General features: G+C 32.3%; 1 protein-coding gene across 1 annotated transcript; it reads left to right on the forward strand.

Annotated features, from left to right (window-relative positions):
• The first annotated feature begins 1,204 nt into the window (after window positions 1–1,204).
• On the forward strand, window positions 1,205–22,927 carry LOC132724009 (peroxidasin homolog). Its single transcript, XM_060708822.1, has 8 exons — window positions 1,205–1,279; window positions 14,825–14,996; window positions 16,158–16,277; window positions 17,469–17,654; window positions 18,484–18,699; window positions 19,760–19,923; window positions 20,316–20,418; window positions 21,840–22,927. Exons 3-8 carry the CDS (start codon window positions 16,162–16,164, stop codon window positions 21,898–21,900), a joined length of 846 nt encoding a protein of 281 aa, XP_060564805.1. The 5' UTR covers window positions 1,205–1,279; window positions 14,825–14,996; window positions 16,158–16,161; the 3' UTR covers window positions 21,901–22,927.
• The last annotated feature ends 924 nt before the right edge of the window (window positions 22,928–23,851 follow it).

Genomic DNA, 23,851 nt, shown 5'->3' on the forward strand with positions numbered 1-23,851 from the left:
TAAAGCTTTGTTTAAAAAATACCTATACTTTTTGCCCTTTGTGACTTTGAACCCAAAATTCAAAAAACCCAAAATACGGAAAAAAAAGAAATGAGGTACAGTTTTTTGTTTCAAAAACACTTTACGCATGCAGTTGTATTTCGCATAAATGTTTACTGCTGTATTTCAAATCATTATTTATTTGTACATGTATGTTTAAATTGAATCTATTATAATTATAAGATAGTGAAGTGGAGAATCAGATTAACGAGATTACGTCATATCTTGATGCAAGTATGGTTTACGGGTCCAGCCAAGAGGAAGAGCATACCCTCCGGACATTTATTGGTGGTAAATATGCCAAGTCCCACATTTTTACCATTTGTCCAGTTTCCATCAGATTTATTTAAGCTAAGATTTGAAACAATTCTAGCAAAATTATATTTATCATTTTTGAACCTTTTTGTCGGAACTAACGACAGTCTGTGATATAAGACAGAACTTGGTCTTGATCCCTGCATGATTCGAACCAACAAGCGTTATGCTGATCGGCAGACGCCATTAACTTTATGCCACCGGCTCTCCTATAGGCTTCTTGTATTTCTTGAACTACAAGCATAATTTATATAATATTAGCAACCTGAGACAAGGCTAAATATTAAGGGTTTGCTTAAATGCCAATTCCCACCGAGGTAAAGGGATTGCTAAGAAGATCTTTTAAACCCTAGAGACTTGAATGTGTTATCTTTTTATCATAACCGAAACTAATTTTTTAAAAATGTTAACTTTTTCAACCGCAAACCGAAGTCATTCATCATTTGAACTTTATAGGGGGAAAGAATAAGAACATTACTTTTTATAAATCATATAATTACTTGCCCCTGGGAAATATTGCAGGGTGATATTCATTTCCAGGATGATATATTATCGAAATACCCATGTGACATCAAATTGGCTTACATAATAGTAAAATGTTTATAAAATGTAGGTTTTTATAAAAATTGCTTGGTTAAATTTTAAATCTGGCTGATAATAATGTCTAATTCGAATACAGGATAACCCTAGCATACGCCGTAAAACCCCCCTTTAAAAAACTTTAGTAAGCACATCAAGCATCGTGAAATATTTTTTACGATTGGGCAATATATATAATTATAGGGACAATATATGTTTTTATTTTAAAGGACTTTTTAGAGCAGAGTAACCAATGAATTAAAACTCCCAAACTCTCACGTGGTTCCGAACTGCCGTGTAATAACTACCACAAATGACCACCGCAAAGACAGCTGCTTTGAAGCAGGTAAATGACATTAATTATTACAATAATGAATAAAAGTTTTAAACATTACCCCGTTCAATTTTCTAAAATGGACACGAACTGAATTTTTCAATCTAGACAATACCATTTATATTGTTTTCAAAAAATATGTCCTGAGTGAAAAATAAAACAAACAGTGCAGATTATGAATCAGTTTGCAAGGTCGTGCTATATTCTCCTTTGTATCATAGTCAAACAATAAAACCACGTTCCCTATTGTCACATATAAAACCCCAATGAACGAACACTGAATATGATATTTCTATCATTTTCCCTTTCTCTGTCATCACTACAAGTAAAAACCAAAACAAAAAATTGACACATTCAATGGGCATGCTCTGGTGTGGGGGTAACTAATACCTGCATTCCAGTTAACGCATGGGCATATAAATGTAAACGATTTAACTCTTAACACATTTCAACAGAAAGGTCCCAAAACTATGATACCATTAAAGCATAAAATGCTTTAGAACTATTCAATTGGTAAATGTTTGAAATTTTCAACACACTAAAGAATTGTATCCTGACATACGTTTATAATTTTGACAACGGGTCTCTGATCTATGATTCTCGATTACTTGATACGATGATTTATATTCCCGAGAAGTTAAAATGGTAGTAAAACAACAACAACAAGTGCAGTATGCTTTGTGATCCAAAATTGTTTTTATTTGTATATGCAAGTATAAGGAGAATGTGTAAAATAAACTGTAGATGTATTTATTTTACTAATATGCCTATTTTAAGTGATAATATCAAATGTGCAATCTGTTTGAGAGGGAAGTTTTGAAAGATTTGAAACAAAAATGCCAAAAAATGCAAAAAACCAAAGCCGACAACATCCCTATAACAGCAGGCCAAAGGGTCTTTACGCCTTTAAAATATCGGAGCCATGTCACGTGAATAGTCATTAAAAATAATTATAAAATTAAACTTATAATTATATATCAATGATATTTATAACCATATTGTTTTTTAACTGTTAATACAAATGAAAAAAAAGTTATTGCTATAACAGAATAATGAATGAATTATCAAAAATGTGTAAAAAATTATTTGTAAAAAAAATCAGTTTAAATGTTGTGTATATTGTAAATCATAAATATTTCTTTGTTGCTCAGATGATAATGTCCAAAAAATATACTTAATGATTTTTAGGTTAACTTACAAGCCAGATTTCAAAAAATGAAATAATAGAAACTTAGAAAAAAAATCAGGGATTGTAATGTACACGTAGGGTATGTTAAGATATGTATTTAAAAAAAAAATTAAAGTTTTCTTATAACTGTAAGTAAGTGACCAATGCCTTGTTTTTTTTGTTTTTTTTTCTGGGGGTGGGGGGGAATGATGAATACATGAATGATTGGATGATAAAAATGAAATGAATTTTTTTTGGTAAGTATCATCATACTTGACGTTGATAAATCAAGGTCAAAGTGTAGATTTGATACTTGTTTTAGTGGTTTTATGTATTTTTTTGTTCAAGGCAGATGATATTCATCCTGGTCCGGTTGTTAACAAAATATTATTATGATGAATTAATCAAAAAAGTGTAAATTTTTAACTTTAATGTATAAAAACAGTTTATATAGGTATGTATAGTGTGTAAGCCGGAAATATTTCCTTGTTGCCTAAAGATGAGAGAATGTCCAAAAACAATACTTAATGATCTAGGTGCGCTTTCTGGACTAACAGATTTTTAAAAAAGGGAAAATGAATAAAAACTTAGAAAGTATAACAATTAGTGATTGTAATGTACACATATGGTATGACAAGAAATTCATTTTTTAAAGGTTTAGAGTTTTTTTAAACGTAAGACCAATGCCTTGTTTCTTGGAGTTTTTGATGAATACAATGAATGATTGGATGATAAATGAGATGAGATTTTTTGGTAAGTATCATCATACTTGACGTTGATAAATCAAGGTCAGAGTGTAGATTTGATACTTGCTTTTGTGGTTTTATGTATTTTTTTGTTCAAGGCAGATCACGGTCAGGTTGTTAAAAAGATTTTAAAACAAAGATGTTAAGTAAAGTTAATCATTTAGATCAAATAATATATCGAAAATGTATTGTCTCTGAAAATAGTGCTGAAAATATAACAATTGTGTTGAAATTTCACAAAATTTGATAATTTGAAAATTTATCAAGACTACGGGAGAAATGATATTAACCTTTGTTTCCCAAAAGCATAATTTTGAAAATGAAGAAAGTAAAAACAAACTAAAAAAATTGGCAATGAATAAATTGGCAATGGACATATGTTACAAACAATATGATTTGAAATTCGTATAGAAGTATCACAAAAGTAAAGGCTGAAAAACGAATATATAAAAAAAATGTCATCTGATAATTAAATGTAAAAAGAAAGTTTTACATTAAAAATGAAAAATGATTTGGGAAAAGGAGATTTAATTGTTTAATTTTGTAGTCTTTTTGAAAAAAAAACTTCCTATCACGTGACAATAGCAAAAATGTATGGGCTTACTATTAAAAGGGAGTGTCGGGAGGGGCCGGGTTTAAAATTTAATGAGAGCTGCCGACCTTGAGGGCGTTTTATTGCCCTCGTCGACAGACTCTGAGGAGGAGGAAGCAGCCAGTGAGCTTCTTGCTCTGGTTGACATTCGGTCTAATGGCTCTTTGGGACGACATGCGGCTCCTATTTCCTTCTTCTGGCGTCTGCCTGTCTATATCTGATAGAGAGTCGAACTCTTTCCTGAAACCGGTGTTCGGACTCCTCCTTTCTTTGCTTGCATTCAATCCTTAATATATCAAAGAAAAACGTGACAATTGTATGTTGACCAATCCAATTGAGTAACGTAGAGTATATAGTTTTGAGTGATGTAATTGATATAGTATATGGTGTGATGTAAATGATATAGTATCTGATGTGATGTTATAATGATATAGTATGGGTGTGATGTAAATGATAAAGTATATAGTGTGATGTAAATGATATAGTATCTGATGTGATGAATAATGAAACAATATTTTTTGTGTAATGTAAAAAGAATAGTAATCTTGTGTACTGTAAATGATAAAGTAATATGGTGTGATGTAAATGATATAGTATCGTGATGTGATGTAAATGATATAGTATCTGGTGTAATGTAAATGATAAAGTATTTGGCGTGATGTAAAATGATATAAATATCTTGTGTAATATAAACGAAATAGTATAATGATAAGGATATGGTGTGATGAAATGATATAGTATCTGTGTAATGTAAATGATATAGTATCTGATGTGATGTAAATGAAATAGTATCTGAATGTGGATGTAAAGATATTGTTTCGGTATGATGTAAGTGATATAGTGAATGGTGGTGCGTTATAAAAAGAAATAAGTATCTTGGTGTATGTAAATAATATAGTATTTTGTGTAAATGTAAATGAATAATAGTTACTTGGTGTGATTTTAATTGATATAGTAATATTGGTGTTATGTAAATAATATCGTATTTGGCGTGATGTGAATGATAAGTATCTGGGGTGTTGATGTAAATGATATAGGTGGTATGGTGTGGGTAAAAAATGAAATAATATCTTGTGTAATGGTAAAGTAAATAGTATCTTCGTGTTAAATGTAAATTGATAAAGTAAATGGTTGATGGTAAATGATTAGTAGGTATCTGATGTTGATGTAAATGAATATAGTATCTGGTAATGAGTAAGTGAATGTAAGATGTTGGTGGTGATTGTAAAATAAAGCTATATGATGTATGTAAATGATAACGTAATCTGGTGTGATGTAAATGATATAGTATCTGAAATGTGATGTAAATTGAACATAGGTAAATGGTGTATGGTTTAACTTAAATAGTAATCTGATATTATGTAAATGAATATATTAATTCTGGCGTGATGTAAAGAATAATAGTATATGGTGTGGATTTAAGATGAAAAACGTATCTGGTGTGATATAAATGATATAGTAAATATTGATGTAATAGTAATTGAATATAGTATAATTTGGTCGTATGTAAATGATATAGTATTGGTGTGACTGTAAATGATATAAGGGTATCTTTTGCATTGTAAAATAAAATAGTATCTGTTGTGATGTATATGAATATATGGGTATCTAAGTGTGATGTAAAATGATATAGTAATCTGGTGTGATGTAAATGAATAACGTATCTGGTGTGATGTAAATGATAATAGTATCTGATGTAATGTAAATTAATATAGTAGACTGGTGTAAATGGTAAAAATTAAATAGTAATCTGTTTGTGAAATTAGCATATGAATATAAGGTACTGGGTGTTGTAAAATGAAAATAGTATCTATGTGAGTAAAATGACTGAAGGTAAATATATAGTACTGGTTGTATGTAAAATTAAATAGTAAATTGATGTATGATTAATCTGGTGTGATTAAATGAATAACGTAAATCTGATTAAATGATATAACTATAATGTAAAATTATATAGTATCTGGTGGTTATGGTAAAATTAAATAGTAATTTGAGTGTGTACATGTTATATACCGTTGGGTAAATAATCTGATATGTAATGAAAATTTTATATATCTAGTGGATTAAATGATATATACTGATATGTAAAAAATGAAATTAACTAATTTGAAAATGTAAATGATATAGTTCATGGTGTAATGTAAATTATATAGTTTTGATGGTGTAATGTAAATGATATAGTTGATGGCGTAATGTAAATGATATAGTTGATGGTGTAATGAAATGATATAGTTGCTGGTGTAATGTAAATGATGGAGTATCTGCTGTGATGTAATTACTATAGAATATTGTAGTGATTGTAAATGATAGCTTATAGTATCTGGTGTAATGTAAGTGATATAGTATCTGGTGTGATATAAATGATATAGTATCTGGTGTAATGTAAGTGATATAGTATATGGTGTGATGTAAATGATATTGTTGATTGTGTAATGTAAATGATATGGTATCTGATGTAATATAGATGGTTCAGTTTCTGGTGTAAATGTAAACGATAAAGTATCTGGCGGATGTGATGTAAATGATATTATAGTATTTAGGTGTTATTTAAAATGATATATGTGCAGTTAATGATACTTATCTGGTGTGATGGAAAAATATGATAGAATCAGGTGTGATGTTCATTATAATCGATTCTGGTGTGATGTAAAATGGTGGCCAGTATCTGGGTCGTGATGTAACTGATATATTATTATTATGTAAGCTATAGTATCTAGGATGCCATGTAAATGATAAAGTAGATGGCTGTTATGTAAAATGATACAGTATCTGATGTGATGTTGAATTAATAATTTCTAAGTGTAATATAAATGGTAAAATCTGGTTGATGTAAATGATGCAGTTATCTGGTTGTATATATAAATGGATATTTTATATGGTGTCATGTAAATGGATATCGTGTCTTATGCCATGTAAATGAATTTTAATCTGGTGTGGAAAAATTATATGTAATCTGGTGGATGTAAATAACTAGAAATAAGTGTAAAGTGTAAATGATAAAGTATCTTGGTGTGATATAAATCATATAGTTTCGTAACTGGTGTAAGTTGTAATGATATATTTTTTATGTGTTTTACTGGTTAATTATATCTGGTTGATGGTAATTTAGAAATTTATTGGTGTAAGTAAATTGGGCCGTATTTAATGCTACTCATTATTTGTGTTATAATTAAATACATATTTATCATATCCGAAATCAATAATTCATTAAACGTCAAATTATACAATTCTTGTCTGAACATAGGTTTAGCGAAAACACATATCTTTTATAAAATGTAAAAATTAAGTAACAAATATACATGTAAATGTTAATATAAATGGTTGTTAGACAACATCTTATCGAACTTCTTTTTCCTCTGGTGTTCCTTGCCAGAAAAAGCTCCCTACTTTTGCTTCGGGCCGTTTTCTTATCGAGCCTCACAATAAGTCGTATCTGGGGTTGTTTTTTTTTTTAAAAAAATGTAACACATTAAAAAGGCAAGCTCAAAGCTTATCCCTTTTGAAAAAATACGCCCAATTTTTGTCTAAAATTATATATATTAACTGTAGTAACAAAAATAAAAATAACAATAACTATTGGCAACCTTTAACGTTTCCCAAAGTGGGCCGGGGTTTTGTTAGTTCAATACTCGCCCTTATTTCCCGTTTTTCCCCCGGGTACTTATATAGCGGGGATGATTAATTTATTTTGAAACAATGTCTGCTGAAAATACACATTGGATTAAATATAACATTTTAACGTTCCAGAATAATAATATAACTTATTAATTAGTTGAGGTCGAAGGGCAAATTTCAAATGTCTTTAACACTTACTATTTTAATTACGTTTGTTAAATTACTTAACCACGGATCGTTTATAGGGGAAATTTTAACATTTTTATACACTGACTGAAAAGCGAATAGCAAATAGTGCAGTTACATTAAATGCCTTATTAATACATATATATATTTTCATTTTGCGTCAAAAATGTTTCCAGTATGCATAGAAAGTATGTTGTATTCAAAATATAACATTTATACTTACAGGCCCGTCAGCTTTTTTAATTGGCGGCAATATCGGTTTCATAACGAGTGGTTTGCAGTCTACTTCAATGGTAAAAGACTCCCCGCCACGTGCTTTTCTATGCTCATATTGAACTAAAATAGAAATGCTCATATTGAACTAAAATAGAAATAATATTGTCATGCAATTTGATCTTGTTAAATAAAATAAAAACCCATTTTTGTCTTTCATATTTTCATAATTTTTCTCTGTCACAAAATGCGAGCGATGTGTGTGACTGTGTACTAAGTATAATTCTTACCTAGCGTTTGGTGTGGGGGTGCGGCTAGCTATAGCCTTTCTTTTCTTTTTCCCGACGTTTCTCTTATCCTTTTGGCCATCCATGTGATAATGAAACCAAAAACACAGTTAATAACTTCATCTTCTTTTTCTTCTTCTTTCTCAAATTCCTGGTCACATTCGTTTTCCTTTTCTGCGTTTACAACTTTTTCTTTTTTATCAAGGTCTTCATTTTCCCTTCATTGAAGAAGAATCCCGATAAAGAGATAGTATTACAAATGTGGTGCAGCTTACATCAATTTCATTCAAAGGTTTTCCAAACATATACAATTTAAATTCAACGAAACAAATAATGTTCTTCAATGTTTTTTATTATATCGTATCTTGGTGTGATGTAAATGATGCAGTAATTGGGTGCGATTTTGTAACTGATATATTATTAAATGTCATGTAAATGTATAGTAGATGGTGTTATGTAAATGACCGAGAAGTCTGATGTGATGTTAATGAATATATTATCTATAGTCTGTCCCATCAATTTGAACATTCCATTTTTTATTTAATATAATAGTAAAATCATTTAAATTAATGTCATCTTAACCCTGACGTCAATATCTCTAGGCATTTTTTCATTTTTTTCAATAAAGTCAGTAATATGGTCAAAATGTTAAAATTATATTTTTCCCCGTTGACTTACGTTGTAACTTTGACGTGACGTCCATTTCAAAAGGCGGCGCCCATATAGACGTCATTTAGGGTTCGTCTCACAATTACGATGAAATGTACTCGTTAATTATAAAAAATTTGATTATATTTATTTACTTACTGATCAATAGCTAAATGTTATCATTAAGATGGAAAATGAGAACAAAGTTGGTGTCAAAAAGGCAATTTTACTAGCAAACTATTATTAAAATAATCAAAATCATTTAAAGCTAAAATATCGCTAAACGCTTTATAAATTCTTACACACAAAGATTAAATTAATAACCATGATAAACTGTCGTATTTTTTAAGATAAAAAAGAACAATGAAGTGATTTGATTAGATAGCTTTCCAATAAAGTGCGTATCTTACCGCAGCATGTCGTAGGGAGCGGGAACACTAGCTAGAATATGATAAACAATATCAACAAGGAAAGGCGGCGTTCAATGAACGTAACCCCCACATGACCCAGCTAGAAGACTATAAAAATGGTTCTTTGCTAATTAATGTTTAATTTACACAATTCTTTAGTTGTCTGAATTCTGTCCATTAGTATGTATCACTTCTATTCAAAAATAATTAAATTGACCAGGTTCGATGGGATACAAGAATATGTTACCCTTCTTATTTCGGGTGCGATGTCCGTGCGCTAAAACTTTCCGTAGGTTTCAACTTTCACAAAAAATCGCCAACAAATACTACTTTTTCATGCAAATCTGACAAGAAATATATAGAAAGGAAAACTGATTCATCACTATACGTTCAGAATTGGTTTGCTTGTTACCACAGTGTCTACTTTAACTAACTCCCTGGCTAATGAGAGAACACAGACTCGCGTTCGAGGAAAATGTTAAATTATAAGAATATAAATAATATCATGCTTTCTAGTTTGAGCAATCAAACGTAGGCCTATACACTTTAAGTTTGTAAATACAAATTTAACTTCCCGTCTCACAATTCAACAAAAATGTCAGTGATTTCACTGATTTGATATTATTAAGAATAAGTTTGAATAAATTGAATTGGAGTGTTCAATAAGCGACAATATGTGTGTTTTTCTAGACTCAAAGTGTTACATATAATTATTATGTTAATATGAAGGGGAGATCGAGTCAAAGAGAAACACCAAGTGACTTTCTCTCAATAATTTTAGCCTTCCTAAAATTTAAAAATATTCAATGAAAATACAATAGATCTAGCATATTTTTCGCGGGAGAAAAATACGGCATATTGTATATTTTGTAGCTAAAATAGTAGGATTTACAGAAGTCATGAAAAACGAGATTATATGTAGGGAAATTATTTCTGAGAAATATGTAAAATTGTTTAAAACATAAAATGAAAACGAATGTAATATGTAATTAATGGAAGAAGTATTGTATTGTTGTAGATTCATGTCATTAAGTGTGTTTAAAATTATCTAGATGATCTAAATGTTATCAAAAGTTTTATTATTCATATGTGAATTGAAGGTGTATTTTTACAGTTAAGTTGCAAAATCTGGGTATACAAAAATTATTTTAAATTCCATCAAGACAAATTCATCTCAACGCTTAAAATTATCTGTTTGAGGTTACATAATGCCTAGCCGCTCTCTGTCAATGCCGCAACTGGAATCGCGAGGCATTATTGTTACGTCATATATTTCGTAAATTGTTGTTGACGTAATAAAGTTTCGTCTGGAATCCATTTTCAAGAGTTATAAGCATTGTGATGTTGACAACTAAAATTGATGGGCCGTTCTTGAATTATGGATTTGGAACATAATGAATTATGATGTGTTTCATTTACATATTTCATTTGCTAACCCAGATAACTCCATAAATTGAACAATGTTTTAATAATGAGACGGATTAACCATAGGCACTTGGTTTCGGGATAAAAAGCCTTTTGAAGGGTTTGTAGGACTCAAATTTGATTGAATGTAACGATTTTTTAACGTAGATGTCTCGATTCTAAATTCGACATTTTTCCGATATTACTATTTTTTAGTAATATCGGAAAAATGTCGAATTTAGAATCGAGACATCTACGATAAAAAATCGTTACATTCAATCAAATTTGAGTCCTACAAACCCTTCAAAAGGCTTTTTATCCCGAAACCAAGTGCCTATGGGATTAACAGTTTAAAAAATCTGGATCATCATGTGTAGGAGTCATGTCATTTAGGAGTTTCGAAGTAGAAAAAATCGGATCTACGGAACTGGATAGATACTGGCAATGAAGGAATCTTCAGAAGGGACGTTTATAAATATCTATTCCGAAATTCATAGGAATTCTATTAAGCTTAAAAGTAAGTGTAATTTCTAGATATTTTATCCATTTGACTCGGTGTTCTTGTTGCTTATTTTTCATTTTTTTAAAGTTTTTCATCATGCATTGCAACTAAACTGTTACATCTTGTAGATCCAGCTTTGTAAAATAATCATGAAACGACCCCGAGAACCTCGTGTATATTTTAGAAACATGACACGTGCTTTCTCCCGTTCATTTTCAAAAGAAGAGTACTTCGTCAATGGCTACGGAAAAAAAACAACAGAGATTTTCCATAGAGAAATCAAAATTTGCTTTCACAAGAAAAGTAGACATTTTAGAGTAAAATCCTGAAAAATCCCGAGGGTGACTTTTTTTTAGTTTACAAAAATAGTTAAATTTTTATTCAACCTCGTTTTGTTAATTCACACCAGGCAAAAGTTCATTTCCATTTTTAATGGGACAGACTATAGTGTAATATAAATGGTAAGGAATCTGGTGTGATATAAATGATGCAGTATCTGGTGTAATATAAATGATATACATGAAAAGAATGAAATAAATTCGGAATTTCTAAGTACCAATTATAATTGACAAACAAAGCTATTCGGCAATAATCTAAAGCAAGAACGTGAACTGTCAGGTACACTAATAAAGAACAAATTAGATACACTTAATGTCATTCTGTTCTGTATCTTTACATACATATTGTTAATTTGATATAGGTTTGTGCATTGCACCTGTAAACTTGGGTTTACAATTTTCGCTCAAAAAGATATAACTCACTTTAACCCCTTAATAGACCATTTTATTGCAAAAGCCAGAAGTATTGAATATTTTCCGTGAAGTACAAAAGCATGCCTGTTTCATGTGTATAAAAAATAAAATATATTCCTCATATTAATGTCAAATCCCGCACGAGGACGTAGACATGTAACAAATAGCAAATACATAATAAACATTAGATATGAAAAAAGTATCAGTCAAGATATTTGCATACAAAATATTATCACTGTGATTAGTTTATCTTCATTTTAGTTAGTAATAAGTACTGTGCTAAGCATAAGAGTGAAAAGTTTACCTTATTTCCCGCCTCGTTTTTCATGTTTGTACTCTCTACCACTTTATTGGCTGATACATCCATTGACTTTCTATGATTTTCCTCTTTGTCTTCTAAACTCGTACTTATATCAGCAGCCAGTTGTTCTAATTTCTGCTTTGGTGAATTTGTTAGCTTGGCTTCCTCCTCTTCTAAATCATCGTCGCTTGAGTCGGAAAAATCGCGATATTCCGCCCCTGTAGCCCTCGAAACACTGTGTTCCCTTGCATGCGTAAATTGGACCTCTCTAAATGTTCTGTCAGGTACAGAACGACTTCGGGTCTGTCCTGGTCCCTTGTAAGTAAAAACTTGACTTCTTTTATTTGTCAGCATAATCTGTTGTTCCATTAGTTTCTTTGTATCTGCCCTCAGTGGGGGTAAAGATCCCGTACCATCTGAGGGCTCAACTTTTATGATTCTCACCTTATGTGAGGACATTTCAGCTAATGGCAAATTGCAGCATTCATCGTGGATATCTTTCAGCCCTCATTCTGGTATTGCTAGGAGACGTTGTCAAATGACGTCGTTAAGTGACGTCATCTTACTGTTGCAAAACATTCGTGACATCTTTGACGTTACGATTGACATATAAAATATACAGATGGTATTCGAGTTTTTTTCTATAACTACAAGATTTATTTTCAATGAGTGGTATGAAAATAAATATTTCATGAATGGCGGTAGCCACCAATGAAATATGGTAATTTTCATATCACAAGATGAAAATATATCCTGTATTTATAGAATATAACTTCAATTTTCTGTTTATTATAGACTTTTTTCTCTTTTTTTTGACCATACAATTCTTAAGACTTCTCATTTAATTTTGTGTATTGACTGCATTAAGAAGAAAGTCAGGCAAGGTACCAGTGAAAATACGGAAAATATGCTTCACTGCAGTAAAAAAATAAATTTGACATTGATATTTTTATTTCATCAATATTTTTTAATATTTTATTCATAAGTATATAATAATCAGTTTTATTACATGATTTTTAGTGGTTTATAGAAATATATCCGTGAAATAAAAAAGTGATATTTCACTATTTGAAACAGTGCAAATATCAATTTAATATTGTTTCACTTTACCGGGCTTTAGCCCGTTACGTTATTTCAGTGATATACCAGTGTGCATACTTTAGTTCGTAAATGTATTATTCTTTGGCGCTTTTTATTTCTTTTTAGGATAAAATGACTTTCTTAACGTTTCTTTGCATATAATAAAAAAAATTGTGAAGATTTAGTTCGGAATATATTTTACCGAGTGAGCACTGAAAGGTATAATTCACGAGTGGCCCAGCCACGAGTGAAATATGAACTTTTGTTGCTCACGGGGTAAAATATATATTTCGATCTTATACATTTTTTTTTTATATTTTCTCATACATTTTTAAATAAAATAACTCTGCACAACATAGTTAAGTGTGATACTTTATGTAATATTTAGTTGGTCTACGCTTTTAGTACTGTGTTCCCTAATTGTTACCGACCAGCTGCCATATTTGTTTTCATGTTCATAGCCCTTGCGTTTTATGGAAAGCCGGGTTTTGATGATTTTCGGGGTCTTCTCTTAATATGAAAATCAATTGGTAACGTAAGTGTAAAGTTGATTTATCAATATATTGTCCAACTTTGCCCTAATTTATAATTATTTCACTACTAATATAGATTTTTTACTGCAATCTCGGTTATAGAAGTGTATTTTTGTACTGTTTGATATCGTCTGCAAAATGGGTAAGCGTCTACCAAAGCCGGAGTTCTTCTACATCATGTCGAGGTTATACGTCAGGTACAAATAACACAAACAAACTCCGAGTTTTATTTTTACTTTATTGCATAAATCGTACATAACTAGAAGTATTGGACAAGCACTGGGCTGGTCGAGCACAGGTGCACAGTGACTCTACACGAATATAATATTCTATTTGATAATAATCTATTTGTCACAATCCAAAAATAAAGGCTGTGAAAATTCGAAAACAATCTTTTTTTATTGACACGCTTTTCTGTTATATTTCTGTTCTGTATAACGCAAATGACATCACACCATGTCCTTTCTCTTTTGTGTCTCTGTTCTTGGTCATTAATTAATACAGTTACGAGAAAAAAGTTTACCATTATCCCGCTAAATGAATAGACTCCATCATTTTAAGTATGTACTCTACCAGAATGATTTCGGTGATAATTTCATAAACTGCACTGAACTCACTAACACACAATGGAGACTATGGTCAGACGACACTGAAATGGATCTTGGTCTGCATTGGTCGCATAAATAGATTTAGTCTCCGCCAACAGGCAAAGGATTAAAACGAATGACAGTTTTTCAAAGTCATAAAAAGATGTATCTTTTTAAAAGACTCAGTCAATACAACCAGTTTTCAAGTTACCAATCTGTTTTCAAGAATTATTTAATTTGTAAATAGTTGCTTAGCAAAACATAAATATCATTTTGAGTTTTTTAGTGACTGTTTGAAGGAACAGATTAATCGGTATGTGTTTAAAATGTGTATCCCAGTCTTATTGTACTATTCTTATTTCTTATTTATTTAGTAATTAATCCGACATGTTGTTAAAAATCCCATATAAAATCGTAATTTTTGCTTCGGAGGAATGTTCTGATTTACTAAAGAAGTTATACGAGTATCTGATATCCCTTTCTTTTTACTGACAATTTATTTTCCATCTATTTTCTTCTTACAATTTATTTAGGGGATACACGAGCGAACGTGCACCCCGGGCTTCTGACATACCATACTTTGTTTGTCCGGGAACATAACCGTATTGCAAAAGAGTTCCAGGCAATTCATGACTGGAGTGATGAGAGGATATTTCAAGAGACCAGGAAAATCATCTCAGCATTTATACAACACATTGTTTACGAGTAAGTGTGCATATTCTTATTAATATACACCCATTTGATATACTTGTTTCATTTTTTATATTAATTTTACTTTGACTATGAGTTGTGTTGTAATTATCATAGGTTGTGGTAGTGAATGTTTAAGTATGATAGTTGTAGTAGTAGTGGAGGTGAAGGTAATGGTTATGTGGTAGAGGCATTGGCTGTGGCAGCAGCATCACTATCAATAGCCGTAGTAGAAGTAGTGGTAGTAGTAGTGGTGGTGGTGATGTTAGCAGTAGTAGTAGTAGTATAGTAGTAGTAGTAGTAGTAGAAGTAGTAGTAGTAGTAGAAGTAGTAGTAGTAGTAGTAGTAGTAGTAGTAGTAGTAGTAGTAGTAGTAGTAGTAGTGGTGGTAGCAGTGGTAGCAGTGGCAGTAGTAGCAGCAGTAGCAGCAGCAGCAGTAGCAGCAGTAGCAGTAGCAGCAGTAGTTGTGGTGGTCGTGATGGAAGTAGTAGTTGTAGTAGTGCAGGTGGTGGTAGTGGTACTGGTATTGGTGGTGAGAGTGGAAGTAGTGGTAGAAGTCTGAGTAGTAGTAGTAGTAGTAGTAGTAGTTGTAGTAGTTGTAGTGGTGATTAAATTGAGTTGTGATTTTCGGAAAGTTTAAGCTTTACTGGTGGAGGAAGACCTTAGATGCTCCTCTGTGCATTATTTCAGGCACGAATTAACACCTGACTAGTGAGTAGATCCAACCACGTTCCGTAAGCAAGTTAAATAATATATTCCGAAGTCCCTGTTGGGATTCGAACCCACAGCCTCATTAGGTATTAGTGAAGTGCTGGTAGTACTGGTAGTGGTTATAGTTATTGTAGTGTTGTTGTTGTTTATTTTATTCTGTTTAAGGCTTAATTCGAAAATACATAATTATCTTTATTAAAAGTAATATGAGCCGTGTCATGACAAAACCAACATAATGGGTTTGCGACCAGCATGGATCCAGACCAGCCTGCGCATCCGCGCAGTCTGATCAGGATCCATGCTGTTCGCTTACAGACCCTATAACAAGTAAAGAAACTGATAGCGAACAGCATGGATCCTGATCAGACTGCGCGGATGCGCAGGCTGGTCTGGATCCATGCTGGTCGCAAACCCATTATGTTGGTTTTGTCGTGTCGCAGCTCATATATTCTCTGTTTTGTTTAAGGGAGATGTTACCTGTACTTTTTGATAAAGATGTGCTCAGAGAGCATAAAGTCAACACAGAATATAAGTATGATGAAAGTACAGACGCGTCCATGACACAAGCGTTTTCCATTTGTTACAGGTATTTAAAGCCAACTGTATTCTTTATAAAAAAAAGATTATGCCGGAATAAAACAGCTTTAGCAAGGGCAAATAGAAGTTAGTTTTGTTACGTAAAACGAATGATTTAAGTGTATGTAGTGTAAGTGTGACAGTTGTGTGGAGTGTCGCAAAAGTAGCAAAATAAAAAATAATAGTATTTCAACGTCAATACAAAATACAACAGCACTGATATTTATTTGTACTAATTGCCAAAAAGCAACAGAAGTAAAACAAATTCCAAGCAGTTGGCTAGTGAGTACCTTTTCGAAACTAAAATGAAACATTAAAAATAGGAGAAACAACAATAAGAAAACATACTTGGGCATACCGGTACCGTTGACCTAGTGGTTAAGGCGTCCGCCTTCGCATCGGGAGGTCGAATGTTCGAGCCCCACGGGGAGAGTTAATTCAAGGATGAATGTTTCTCGTGGGACTCGTTTCGAAATGGCCGCTTCGTGAGCCGCGAGGTAGTTAAAATGAATGGTTACCGATTTCTATCCGCCTGGCGCCTGGCATAGTGGTAGGGGTTGGGATGTACATGGTATGCAAGCAAAAGATGTCTCATAAGTCAGAAATGGCTGGCCCTTTCAGTAGGGGTGACACTATAATAAATAAGATCTTTACCTTTACCTTTTACTGGGCCTATAAGTTACTTGACCCTTGCTATTTAGACAATTTTTTACGCTATTACTTGACACAAAGATGTCAGTACAAATATTTAAATTGTACACTTAATTAGCCCAGATGCAAACATTTCAAAAGCAAAAAGCAAGTGTACAACATGTGAGTGTACAACATGTGAGTGTACAGCATGTAGGTGTACAGCATGTCAATGAATAGTATATGAGTGCACAAAATATGAGTGTATAGCTTGTGAGTGTACAACATTAGAGTGTACAACATTTTAGTGTTCACAATGTAAGTGTACAACTCGTGAGTGTACAACATTTGAATATACAACAGCCGATTCACAACGCATGAATGTGTATTTCGTAAGTGTAGTACATGCATTTTTACAGTAACAGCAAATGCAACTTTAACGAGCAGTGAGAACTGATTGCAATTGAACATCACAATAAACTATTACCTATATATTTTTATCATAATTCAAATGTACACGTACCTACGAGATGGCTATTGTTTTGTACGTTATACGTCTACCCTTTTGCAGGTACCACAATTTAATGCCGCATAAACTAAACCTAGGTAGACAGACTGGAAATGCTGCTGAGGTATTTGAACAAGAAAATCAAGAGTTTGCCATCCGAACACCACTGCATGTGACGAATCATAACTATAATGGCATTAATGAAGTGACCCTTGGCATGGTTGTAAGCAAATGCCCACATGTGGACAGGTTTGTGCTCTTTGTATGTCAATGATTTAGAATGGCAAAATTTAAAAAGAGATAAGAAAAGAATGAAATAAATAAAAAAACACTATCCTTCTGACCTCCGAAAAAAATTAAGGATACATTCAAGAAACTCCATCGAAATCCAATAGCCTAAAATCATAAAACCATAAATTAACTGTTGCGCTTAAACTGAAAATAAGTATTAGATAAGATAAACATTCTATAAGTAAGCATATTCATTAAAGCTGCATGCCTCGAGATGAGTCAAAATATTTAAAGAAAATCAAACTTGAGAAAACAATACTGAGATTTTAAGAAAACAAACAAGATTCAATATAAAAGTAATAATGTCTTTTTTATGTGCGATTTGCGACCGATTTTGCAGTATATTTCACCGTATTGCTACCGCTTTGCTATCCCAGTAAGGGCTATTTTGCATAATGTAATTTTGACCTCTGTTTGGTTATTTACATGGTTTGCAAGTGATGTTTAAAATGTAATTGTTTTTCTTTGTTCACTTTTCAATTATATCTAACATTTTGAAACATTTTCGAAAGTTTCACGAAAATTAGCATGTATCTGAGGGCGTGCTGCTTTAAAACAAATTTTCAAAAATCAGTTTAAAGGCTTGTTCCTCGGACATTGCGTCTAAGAGTCCTTTTTGTCACAGTTAACTTTGAAATCATTTGGAATTAACAGTCAGTTACCTTTAAAGAAATTGGTAACGCATTATATGATTATCCAGAAAAGTGGATAATGTGCACCGACCACCGAGTAATGACATAGAATTATCTTTAAATCGCCGTTTAAACCGTTACACATGATATTCCAGGTTAATGAACTCCGCTACGCGTAATCTGCTCTTCCTAGACAAAGACGGAAATTCTAACGATCTGGCAACACTGAATATCCTGAGAGGACGGGAATGGGGAACGCCGTCTTATACCGTATACCGTAAATTATGTGACCTGGGGGACCCTAAATCTTGGTATGATTTGAAGGACACAACAAGTGAAACTAATATCGAAAAGATGCAGAGTGTTTACAAGTAAGTTCAATTAATGAAATGCATTTAAATTTAGTATTTTATTTCAAGAAACAAGAAATGAAGGTCGTGTGTCATGGTTTTTATGAGCATTACAGTTTATAAGCAAAGTTACACCGACACTGTAAGGGTCATACGACGCTTATTCGACGCTCCCATCGCAGCTCAGTGAAAACGCTCACGTGTGTGAGCGATAGTGGAACATTGGACCGATGTGCTGGAGAGTATACTGGTGAATGAAGACCTCGGGGCCACTTAGGGCATTATTTCACAAGCGGGCGTATTAGTACAGCCATCGACATTCTAAAAGCTAGCTGGAAAGCTATTTCAGCTTCCTCACAAGGTAAAATCGAATATCACTGATGGGATTCGAACCAACAGCAGCGAGGGGCAAAAGATATAGATTTGCAGCCCTAACCATTGTGCTAAAGAGGCCTCAGTAGTATAACCGTCTATTTACCTCTGAACAAAATATTGCAGTTAAAAACAATAACAACAACATCATCATCATCATCACCATCATCACAAAAACAACATATCCACAAAAACAACATATCCAATTAGTGATACTTTATGCATTTTACATAATAAATAAGAATACTTATGATAGTTGTATGCACAAAGGGCCATTTTTATGCTTATATCATAGTTTGGGGACATTTCTGTTGAAAATGTGCCAGAGTTAAATCGTATATCTGCAGATTGCCTTAACTGGAGTGCAGGTATTAATTACCCTCTCACTCCAAAGCATGCCAATTGATTGGTTCATTTTGTCTGGGGTTTACATATTGTGACGACGCGATAGAAATATCATATTCAGATGATCGTTGAGTGGTTATTTTGTCTTGGGTTTCATATTGTGACATCAGGGAACGTGTTTTTATTTTTGTCTAAGAGACCATCAAAACACTCGGCAATCTGATATTTACTCGGGGTCTACGCCTCCTCGTACAAATCAGATAGCCCCGTGTTACGATGCTCTTTCTATTACTTAGACAACGGTTATGTCATACTTATCCTTATTATGCATAGATGAAATATAATCTAATATATATTTATATAGAGATGTCCAAGATGTTGACCTCTGGACTGGTATGATAGCTGAAACCCCTTTACCAGGTTCTATATCCGGTGCCACACAGTCGTGTCTTCTGGCTAAACATTTCTCAAACATCAAACATGGTGACAGGTTCTGGTATGAAAATGAGAATCATGGATTCAAAGGTCGTAAGTTTAATTCATGAATAAAAGAACTGGAAACCTGTATCTGAAAAACGTTGAACTTGGTAGAAAAAACGCATTGATATCTGATTACTTTCAATACAATTATTATTGCCTCTTATTATTATTGTTAAATCATTATCATCATTATCATCATAATCATCATCATCGTCCTGATCGATCTGTCTTCATCATTATTATCATTATAACTATCACCATCATCTTCGTCGTTGTCGTCGGCGATGTCATCTTCATCATTATCAATACCGTGTCCACAGCCACAATGTCATCCTCATCAATATCATCATCACCATCATCATGTTCATCATCGATGTCTTCATAATTATCATCATCAGTATAATCAAAACTTTTTCCATAATTATTTATTTCAATTACAGAACAGCTACGTGAAATTAAGAAGGTCACTCTAGCTAGAATCCTTTGCAGTAATCTCGGCGTCACTGTAATGAGGGAGGAAGTCTTCAAGACGAACTCAAAATGGTTTGCATTTTGTTTTTGTTTTTAATCCTTGCCTTGATGGACATTATAAGCCTATGTCAGTAGTATAAAGGCAGTGCATCCTGCACTGTAGAGTTTGACACCAGGCGCTGTACTGTTGACTGACAAACTTTATATTTTATGTTTGATTAAGAGTGTCATAAATAGAGATGGGTCATTCATTTCTGAAATTCAGCAAACAGCTGACAACCTGATATTGTTTACTTCATAAAAATATTCAGCTTGAATAATTAAAATACTGAGACTGTGTCCTACTTAAGATAATTGTGTATCTTTTATTGCGTATGAAGTCAGCTCAACGTCAAATAAAATCGATTGTTGATTTTCATATACGTAAAAGGTATTTCTGCCTTCTTCAGCATCAACGTCGTCGTTATCATCGTCGTTGTCATTATCATCACTTTCATCGTTATCATCTTCTCTAACATCATTATTATCGGACAGCAGGATCCGGTTGTTCAAAACATTGGTTAGTGTTAACCAGTGGTTAAATTCATTATCCGCTGGTTAAATTTTGTCTGTTGGATAAATTCTGTTGCTCAAAACTTATCCAACGGATAAAATGCGTAATCCAGCGGTTAACTTTTACCAGTCCTATGACCACCGGATAATGCCCTTTACCAGTGGTAAAACAGTAAAAATCATTTAAACTTGTTTTAAACCCGAATTTTTTAACAAAAATATGATTAATTTTTCATAACTAGAACATTTTATATGAAATGCATAGGATTAAATTGAAACATTTCTGAAAAAGTGCTTTTAGAACCCTTTTTCAATCTAAATTTGTTGTTGTTGTAGTTCAGAAAATTCAGTTAAACAGTCATAACTTTCTTATTCTTTGATAAAACATACAAGTGTCAATACTCATTTTCTTAGTTAGAACATTACTCATCTAATGGAAGTAATTTCAATTCAAATTTGAAAAAAAGTTGTTTTGGAATTTTTTCTTATGTGTGTCTAAGGGAAAAATAAATCTATCTGCAATACTTTAAGGCCTCTGATATACTTTTTGTTTAATTCCAAAAACAAGAAAGCACAAAACATGCAAAAATATTTTTTGGGAGCTTTTTGATTCTAATGAATTTATTATATGTAAAAAAATCAGTCATTTTGTTTCCAGAATCACTAACCAACCCTGTTGCATTGTGGTACTTTACCAGTGAATAAATACGCTATCCACTGGTTAGGTAGCCAGTGTACTATCCAACTATTGAACAATGAAATTTTATCTACTGGAAAGCTTGCCGCTGGATAAGGATTTAGCCAGTGGATAAGCTATCCATAGGCTAATTTTAACCAATGTTTTGAACAACCCGGTCCTAACGGTTTTAACGAACAAAATGTATCTTTGATATTAATAAATCACCACTTCGATGCTTAAAAAAATTGAGTTCTTGTTTCAGGACACGATGTTCTGACATTATGAAAAAAGGGGAAACAGACTTCAAGAGCTGGCCCAAGTAAATGAATGTTGAATGATGAACACGATGTTTGTAGTACTATTGGTTGGAAAAAAACATCAAAATGACAAGCTTGTTCTTCACAAAATGCTACAATATATCTTTAAAAAGACATTTCATTTTTATACCATTATAATAGATTGTGTATTTTCTTCATTTATTATCATTATTATAGCATTTAAGTTTAGATATATAATATTATATTTCTTCTTCAATCATTTTCTAGAACTAACTAAATGTCGCTTAACAAACCTTATTAACTTAAGTATGTTAATATTGTTTGTAAATTAATGCTTTCTTGATATAACAATCATTCCGATCGAGATTGTCTTCTCCAGGTTCTTTACATTTTGCCATTCCATAACAATACGTTTCAGCAACAACCAAAAATGTGTGTCCTAAGGGAGTGTTTTTTTTGAAGAAGCCGGACTTTAATTATTTCATTTCGCGACATATTTTTTTGTTATATTTTAAAATTGTTTTCATATATATCACTGCTAGCCATATTACCTTCACTAACTCTTATCAACTTTTACAATGCATGTTTTGCAAAATCCCTTTGTTAAGCCATAACCTCTTTACCTCGACGGTTCCAACCAGTCAAAAAGTACGACCACAATCAATGTAACACCTCTATTGCAACACCAGAACATAAGTTCTAAGCAACAGCCAAAACATTTCACTCTCAAATGGTGTTGCTCTTCAGAAGTTGAACAGTGAACTAACAATTTTCAAAACATATAATACGTTTTCATTTCTGCTACTCTCTACTAGTATTTGTTGATGTTTGATACTCAAGAATTTCATGAACTGAAACAAAGTACTAATGAATAAAAAGAATACATTTTGTACTGCGTAACTACATGTATATGATTTTTTTTATTTTCTGAACTGTTTTAACAGTAACGTGCTTTGTTGTTTATTTTCAATATCTTAAATAAGTTTACTTCTTATATACTTAATTGTGCTTTTTTTCCTTTTTAACAAATTTACTATTATTACTTTGATAAATGATTAAATGGATAACAGAGTTTGTTTTGTTTTTATGTTTAAAAATTTAATATATAATTAAATACAGTAATCTAGTAAGCGAAGTTTCATGAATTCTGTTTGTATCACAACACTCGAAACGGAGAGGCAATTATTTTTGTTTTTGAATATACGGTTATAATAAACAATAGAAGGAGCACGGAAACACGAGGTATCAATCAGATTGTTGAGTCTTTTTTAATGTTTTTTGTCTTTTGTATGATAGGCGAAAATAAATTCCCTTGTCAGAATAAGAAACCTCAGAATAAAGTAACCAATGAACGGGCATCTAAATATGATATTTCTATCGTCATCCCTTTCCATATCGTCACAAAAGGTAAACCCCAGAAAAATGAGCCGACACAGCGAACATGCACTATTTGTATTCTCAGTACGGTAACTTAAGTGCAGGTGTTCAAACTATAATACAACTAACCACAGAGAACTGAATACAACTGATGACTGATTTTACAAAAAACTGATGAAACTAAAGCAAAAAAATCTGGATATGAGGGATACTGAATACGTGCAACATCCCCCACGCCCCCTAGCACCGGCTTGAGCGGTACTCAATTCTCAACACTCAATAGTGCTGGCATCAATGATCCCAAAGGACTTGAAAAATATAACAACACTGATACTAATTTTTAAACGGAGTTGTTGGGAAAATAAGATTTATTTAAGGACGAAGGAGTCCATAAATTTATCTCCAAGCAATGAGATCTGAAAACGTAGATCGAAATCCAATATCCAGCTAGCTTGGAATCTCGACCTGGCCCTGGGATTGTTTTTTAATTATTTTTTACCATTATATCTTTTTCGTCAATTTACAGGATCAACAATTTGAGCTTAATCTAAATTTCGATCAAACTTTGAAATCTACATTCATTTCAAACAACGGAAGAGTATCTCAAATTGCAAATTTG

Source organism: Ruditapes philippinarum, unplaced genomic scaffold, assembly GCF_026571515.1.
Source record: "Ruditapes philippinarum isolate M1 unplaced genomic scaffold, ASM2657151v2 ctg530_1_1_1_1, whole genome shotgun sequence".
Taxonomy (NCBI): Eukaryota; Metazoa; Mollusca; class Bivalvia; order Venerida; family Veneridae; genus Ruditapes; species Ruditapes philippinarum.